The sequence below is a fragment of the Gavialis gangeticus genome, unplaced genomic scaffold, assembly GCF_001723915.1.
Source record: "Gavialis gangeticus isolate Ggan-Ray unplaced genomic scaffold, GavGan_comp1, whole genome shotgun sequence".
Classification (NCBI taxonomy): Eukaryota; Metazoa; Chordata; order Crocodylia; family Gavialidae; genus Gavialis; species Gavialis gangeticus.
The window spans coordinates 3,584,411-3,592,195 of record NW_017729011.1 but is presented as its reverse complement, the minus strand read 5'-3'; the positions used below and the strand labels follow the sequence as shown (position 1 = coordinate 3,592,195).

At 45.5% G+C, this 7,785-nt stretch overlaps 1 protein-coding gene across 3 annotated transcripts in view; it reads right to left on the bottom strand.

Moving 5' to 3' along the window:
- WDR31 (WD repeat domain 31) overlaps positions 1-7,785 on the bottom strand; it is a 31,234-nt gene that overhangs the window by 14,173 nt on the left and 9,276 nt on the right. Inside the window, exons 2-6 of one of the 3 annotated variants that reach the window (XM_019510387.1) lie at positions 5,447-5,576; positions 4,576-4,650; positions 2,745-2,889; positions 2,558-2,658; positions 1,002-1,069 (exon numbers count right to left, since the gene is read on the bottom strand). In XM_019510387.1, coding sequence (XP_019365932.1) covers positions 1,002-1,069; positions 2,558-2,658; positions 2,745-2,889; positions 4,576-4,650; positions 5,447-5,576 — 519 coding nt within the window. Of the gene's footprint in view, positions 1-1,001; positions 1,070-2,557; positions 2,659-2,744; positions 2,890-4,555; positions 4,651-5,446; positions 5,577-7,785 lie in introns of all 3 variants that reach the window. The other 2 variants (XM_019510389.1, XM_019510388.1) reach the window with 2 other exon arrangements.

Sequence of the window (7,785 nt, the reverse complement as noted above, 5' to 3'; positions counted from 1 at the left end):
CTAATTTGATGCATCACTGTGGTGATATGAAGCACCCGATCCCTCCACACTCTTAGCCTGGCCTCTTCTGTCCACTCCTCTACCTTGGGTTTTCCTGGACTCTTCGACTCTTGGCCTTTGCTCTGGCTGAGTCTAATGATTTTCTTGCCTCCTGTGGTGCCCCTTGGGTGTGAACTCTTCCTTCCTCCCAAGTGACAGTCATTTCCTCCCTTCAGATCTAGTCTCCAAGACTGCAGTGAGCAGGAAAGGCTGTCATGGTTGTTTAATATTGCATCAGCCCCTGCTAGGGGATCCAGCTGAGATGGGGGCTTGCTGTGCTAAACACTGTACAAATCAGTCCACAATAAGTGGTAGCCTCACCCCAAAGCTCTTTTTGGGGTGAGGCTACCACTTATTGTAGGCTGATTTGTACAGTGTTTAGCACAGCAAGCCCCCATCTCAGCTGGATCCCCTAGCAGGGGCTGATGCAATATTAAACAACCATGACAGCCTTTCCTGCTCACTTTGACCTACAGCTTTTGTTCAGTCCCTTTCTCCTTCTGCCATCTATAGCTGCCTCCCTCCACTGCCCCCTTGATGTAATTAGGCTTCTAAGGCAGGTTACATCACAGCCACTTGGAAAGGACTTGCAAGGCTGCTTCCTTTTTAGTTTGTAATGTAGCTTCCAAATAGGAAGTTCTTCATGTTCCCATTTTCAGTGTTAATGACAGAATACATATGCAAGTGTCCCCTCAATAGGGCTGTGAGACTAGCCAAGGACAGTGATGCCCTGTCCTGCAAGGGAGCAGGTGTAAGGAATGACAGCTTTGGGAATGCTGTCCATAGAAAGAGGTATAAAGGCCCCACAGATAGTCATGGTGCATGGCAGAGAGGCATGGAGCTACCTAGACAGTTGAGCACAAGTGAGAGGTCTCACAGCTTCAGGCCACCAGCAGCTACCATCCCACCAAAAGGTCTAATTAACAACAGATCTGCCATTGATCACCACTGATAGGATTTACCTTATTAGTTTATCCTCTGATGTCTGGATGATGTAAGGCTCTCCAGGAACCCAGCACAGGTGTGTTACCTGTGAAAGGGGAAGAATAATTAGAAACCTGCCCATGCATAAAGCCCAAACTAATTCCTGCCCACAAATGTACTGTGATAGCGCCCTGCCCTAGTCCAGTTCTGAGTGATCTTGTCTAGAGCAAAGAGGACTGGACAAAGGTTTCTCTGGACCCAACAGTGCAGCTCCTTTGCCTGGGACAGGGGTGCTTGTAGGTGCAGTGCCTGTAGGCTATTAGGAGATTGGGAAAGTGCTGTGAGGGAAAGGATCTTCATTAAGACAGATCAAACAAGAATCTAAGCCTGGGAGAAGATAGGTGACGGAGTATTAAAGAAGTGTGCACATGCATGGATCTTACATATGCTAGAATAGGCTGATAGGAAGAGTTGTGCAAATAGGCTAGGATTACATTGAAACAGCATAATATCCTCTCTCTCTCTCCTCCTATTCTGCACTGTCTACTTAGCATTATGGGGTAGGAACCCTTCTTCTTGTCTGGAATACCCAGGCCACTTTCAGTTTGCTCACTATTTTTGACATTTAAATTTGTTCCAGATTCTACTGTAGGTGTAACACCTACTTACTCTAGACTGCTTTTGACCCAGTGGGCACATCTACATGTTCCTTAATGCACTTTTGCTACTGCACATTAAGTTTAGTACTTCGAATATGAGGTACTATATAAAGGTGCATTAGGCTACCCTAATGCATAGTAGCAAAAGCAAATGCCTTTTTAGTGACACTTAATGAGCAATAGACTAATTCTACTGCACATTAGCATATTAGCACTGTTTTTGCTGTGATGCTTTAATACACAGTAAAATAAACTACTGCTCATTAAAACACACATGTAGATGCACCCAGTGTTCTCTAAAACTGCAGCCTCTGTCCTTCAGCCAATAATTCTGTTACATTTGCAATACAGGGTTTCCCAAAGAGAATTTGAGGCTGGTAGGAGTGGCCAGACTGAAAGCATTGGGGAGTGAGACTGCAATGCACACAGAACAGATGTCTCATGGGCTTGGGAGCTGTGCCCTGCTCATTACTGGAAGGGCAGAGATGACAGACATACAGCCTCTCTGCTCACTTATCCACCAGCCTTCTTGAACAGACAGCCTTCAAACAAGCCCAGGTCACGCAAATTGGGTATTTGGTGACATGGACCCAGCAACTCCAACCACAATGGCCTCTGGAGGGCCATTCTTTGGTAACTACTCCCAGCTGTTTCAGATTTGGCCAGCCTGGAGATCCTGAGTTTGGACCTTTGTTGAAATGAAATGCATCTTGCAGAGTCTTTATGCAGCTGGAGCTTCTTGTCTCTTTTGGGAACAAGGCTAGCCTACCAGGAGGCCTGGTCTCCCTGAGTTTCAAAGGAAAACTGGGCACCTCAGGTTTACATAATGCAGACTAGCAGTATAAATAGCTTCCTCTTTGCATAGTTTAACACACACTATGAGCCAGTGGGAAGGTAGCTGTAGTCTGGGGATAAACTATGCTCAGGACTCTTACCAGATTCCTGGAGATGGCAGTTCTGCACAGGCACTCCCCGGTCTCTATGTCCCATTTGCAAATGGTGTTATCTCGGGAGCCTGTGCATAGCTGTGAAGCATCTACAATCACAATAAGCTTATGTAAAAAAGGAGAGCAAAAGCAGAATTTGGATAATCACTGGAAGCAGGAGGCAGCTTTTCCCCACCTGGGCTCACAGCTAGTCCAGTTACAACCAAGTCATGTCCTGGGAAGTGTCGGCTTGGCTCTGAGTTCCCAGACAATTCCCACATCATCACTGTCTTGTCACGGGATGCACTGAAGAATCTGTTTGATTCAAAGACACAGGCAACCTGCACAGAACAGTGTGGAAAAGAAGGTTTTGATTATTTGATCAGGTGAACTTCATAAGATAAGCACAGCAAGTCTGCAATAGTACCAGAGCTGGAAATTCCTCTGCAGCTATATGCTCACCTGCAAAGCTCAGGTTATGCACCAAAAACTCTGGGCTATGCAATTCAGAGCAATGACTGCACTTCCATGAACCAAACTTGCTGGGTGTTCTGGCCAATAGCATCCCCAAAGTGTAGCCTCCTTCTACGTAAGCATGAGGATATATAACACAATCACAGGCCACTTTGCCACAAGACCCTGCATCATTCAGTGCACAGGTGTTCAGTTCAGAAGCAATTATGAAGGTCTTGTTTTCTACTCACTGTTCAATGCGTGGCCTCTACATCTTATTTACTACACACATCAAACCTTACTCTTAAGACTAATTTATTATAGGCTGTTCCATGATGCTCATGGAACACACTTTGTGACAGGATGTGATATTCTTTTGTAAGCTTTCTATCATATCTGTGCATGCTTCCATTTTCCTGACTTGATTGAATGCTGTTATGGGCTGTGAAAGAATGGGTTAACTTTAAACCTGGACTAGGAGATGGTGGGAAGAAGGTGAGATGTTGGTTTCTTTACTAATGGCTGTGGCTAATAGTGGGCCATCAGGAATTCTTCCTAAGGAAGAAGATGAGCCATTCAGTGTAAGTGGTAATGACTGGTGATACCCTTCAAGGACTAGTGCCTAGGAAGCAGATCAAAAAAGTCAGGCATGAGAAACTGGCTTAAAAAGGGAGTCACAACTTGGATTCTAGGACACAGAAAGATATCATGAACCAAAAAGGACACAGCTCCAAAGGCCAATTCTTCCTGCTGACAGGGGCTCTATTTAGGCATAGCATAGTCATTGTGAGACCAGGACTCTGTCTGCTATACTGCAGTTAGCCAATAAATGCGGTCTTCTTTGAGAGAGGCCGTCTGCTGTGCTGCATTTCACTTCAAGTTATCCCCCTTCCCTTCCTGCGGGAGGGTCCTAGCCAGTTGAAGCTCACTGATGAGGCCCTAGAGACAAGGAAGGAGCGTGTGATCTAAGGTCTGGCCTCAGTCCAATGAGCCATAGGCTCACCTCCACTGGAAGCTATGCCTGGACTGGTTTTAAGGAGTAGTCAGAGAGACTGTGCAAAGAATGGCAGTCCCAAACAGGAACACTTCTGTGGAATCCATGATGTAATTAATTAACAATTCATCTTTACCACCCCTTGAAGAAGGGAATGGGCAATATCATCCTTATTTTATAGGTGGGGACCAGAGGCACTAAGAAATTACGGTAAAAATATCCATTAATTTTTCGTCTTCAATTTGGTATTCTAGGACCAGAGTTTTCAGAGTACTCAGTAATAAATTGGGCTTCTTTTACGTTTAAAGCACAGCTCCCATTGACTTCAGCTGCAGCTGTGAGCACTCAGCACTTCTTTAAATAAACTACAGGGTCTCAAAATCATCAATCAGGGATTACTGAAAACTAAGCATCTAGCCCCAAGGATTCTCCACATCTTTCCTTCTGCCTGAGAAAAGTCATGCCTGCTGGGGATGATGAACCACCACAAGTATCTCTTGATTCCTCAGTCTCTGACAGATGTTAGAGATTCCAGCAGTCACATAAGACTTGAGCTTCACCTGTTAAGTCTGCTATGTACCTTGGTCACCTCACGTTCATGTCCAAGGAATCTCTTCAACACAGCTCCTGATCTCCAGTTGTATATGACGACAGTCTAGAGAAAGAACCATTTAGATTAATTCAGCATAGACAAAGTTGTGTAGTAACTGAAGTTATTCACACTGGTCTGCAAGTTAAAATAGCTCTGGTTTCTTTCAGGCAAATAGCTTTTCCTAACAAAGAAATTAGGACTATTGATAAACTGCACTAAGGAAGGATGTACTTGAAGAAGCAGGAAAAAATAGCAGTGGTAGATTGAAAATGTACACATCTGTTGAAATAAGGGAATTTTCTAGACTAAGCTACACCGAAGCAACATATCCTTGAAGCTGGATTTATACCTTAGGGTTGCAGTGACAATAGAAACTGTCAATAAAGCAAGACAAGCCTCAGCAACAGAACGTAAATATCAAAGCATACAGCCTTGGTTCGAAGCCTCAGGTAATAAATTATTCTTTTGGTCTTGAAATACAACAGTGATTTTTAGATCCCTTCTCAGAAGCTTTTCTTTTACAGTATAAAACACATCAAGGTGTACTGATTTTTAAGGACAAAGGAAGCAATTAGATCATCTAATCTGACCTTCTGTATGACAAAAACTACATAGCATTTCCCGCTGAATGTCTATGAGACCTGGACCCCCTTAGGAGATGCAATTCACTATACAGGAAGTCTTGCACCTAAACCCTCACTATCTGGATTGCCTCCACAAGCAAGATACTTATATTTTAGGTTGTGATGTCTACATGGTAGCATCCATAAGGTCAATTTGGATTAGAGAGCTGACCCTGTACTTCTTTTGTATCCATTTGTATTTATTTGTTCTCTGAGGATGTTGATGTGCTCCCCACCTTATCCTTTCCTCCTGACACACACAGGTCTGATTTCAGAGCAGCCACAGAAGTAACCGCATCAGTGTGAGCCGGGCTATATTGCTGAATAGCTTTAACAGGACTGTTCTCTTCCATGTAACCACCAGCCCTGCCAATGAGGAAGAGACACAGTAGTGTGAATTTCAGTAAATGTTACACAGAAGTTATCACACATACATTCCCACCTCAAAAAACACTCAACAGCGTGTCAAATTAGACTGAATTTTGAAGGGTAGCAGCACCTTCTTTCCCAGACAAATCTGAACATCTTGTTCTACATTTGAACAAGACACAGTTTATCAAGGTCCTTCCCAGCCCTATTTTGGATTATTGTTCTAGCAGATAAGAAGGGTTTTGCTCTCAGATTTGCTTAACCATAGCATTACTATTCTATTTTCTGCTGCTCTGTGCCTTTAGCTTATCTCCAGCATGGGGCCATTACTATCATCTCTCTGTTCATGATAGATTTAAACCTCTTCTCTGCAGGGAGAAGCATGCAAGCCACTCACTCAGACTATTAAGGTCCTCCTATCTGAGAGGCATGCTGGATTTCGGCTAGGCTGTTTACCGTTTCTCCTCTGCTTAAATAGGCACCCTTCCTGCTATGGCATCTCACCTTCCCTCCAGTAGGGATGGTGAAATGCCCTCCTTTTTCACCACAAACAGTTTGCACCACAGCAATGTCCTCACTTCAGGAACAAAGGACAGATCCCTATACATAGGTTGCTGGCACTGCTACGACCACTCATTAGTAGTCCTAGGACTGGCATCCTCTAAATTTAGCTAAATTTATCACTCCTATCATATTGCTAACCCCCAAGGAAATCCCTCTTTTTCCCATCAAATTGATGTGTAGTAGTGGTTGCAGGCTCCCTTCTGCTGGGGATGGAGGCATCCATCTGCTGGTCTGACCTGTTGTCCCGGGAGGTCTGCTTGTCCCAACCCCAGATCTGAGATGTCATGGAAAGATTACCAAGACTCGTCCAACCCTCTGACTATACTACCCTATGCCGCTCATTCATGTGGGCACCAATGATACAGCCAGGAGTGACCCTGAGCAAATCAAGAGTGACTACAGGACTCTGGGTGCAAGGGTGAAGGGGACAGGGGCAGAGGTAATGTTCTCGATCCTTCCGGTCAAAGGGAAGGGCTCAGGCAAGAGCAGATGCATCCTGCAGATCAATGCATGCTTGCACAGGTGGTGTTGTCAGCAGAGATTCAGCTTCTTCGACCATGGGATGTTGTTCCAAGAAGATGGATTACTAGGAAGAGACAGGATCCACCTGACGGAGAGAGGGAAGAGCATCTTCGCAGACAGGCTTGCTAACCTAGTGAGGAGGGCTTTAAGCTAGGTTCTCTGGGGGGATGGAGACCAAAGCCCTGAGGTAAGGGGGGAAGCAGGAGACATGGAGGAAACGCAAGGAGGAGGGGGAACAGGGGAGGCATTCCCATTCTTCCTGCGAGAGTAGGGCAACTGGCTAGTTACCTCATGAATGCACAGAGCCTAGGAAACAAAGAGGAAGAATTGGAAGTCTTCACACAGTCAAGGAACTATGATACGACTGGAATAACAGAGACTTGGTGGGAGCTCGCATGGCTGGAGCACTGTCATGGATGGGTATAAACTGTTCAGGAAGGACAGGGAGGGGAGAAGAGGAGGAGAGTTGCACTGTATGTAAAAGAGATGCATGATTGCTCAAGGCTGCAGTATGAAACTGGAGACAGGCATCTGGAAAGCCTCTGGGTTAAGGCTAGAGAGGAAAGCAACAAGGGTGATGTCGTGATGAGTGTGTGCTATAGACCACCAGACCAGGAGGATGAGGTAGATTTCATAGATTTCATAGACACCAGGGCTGGAAGGGACCTTGGAAGATTGAGTCCAGCCCCCTACCCCAGGGCAGGAAGTCAGCAGGGGTCATAGGATCCCAGCAAGATGCACATCCAAATGTCTCTTGAAGGCGTTCAAAGTGGGTGCTTGAACCACCTCCAGGGGTAGGCTATTCCAAACCTTGGGGACTTGGACAGTAAAGAAGTTCTTCCTTATGTCCAGCCTGAAACAGTCATGGAGGAGTTCATGACCGTTCAATCTTGTCATCCCTTGGGGTGCTCTGGTGAACAAATGTTCCCCCAGATCCTGGTGAGCACCCCTGATAAACTTATAGGTGGCCACCAGATCACCCGTGAGCCTGCGCTTTTCCAGGCTGAAGAGTCCCATAGCTCTCAGCTTCTCATCATAAGGTCTGTTTTCCTGACCTCTTATCATGCACGTGGCTCTCCTCTGCACCCTCTCAAGCTTCTCCATATCCTTTTTGAATTGC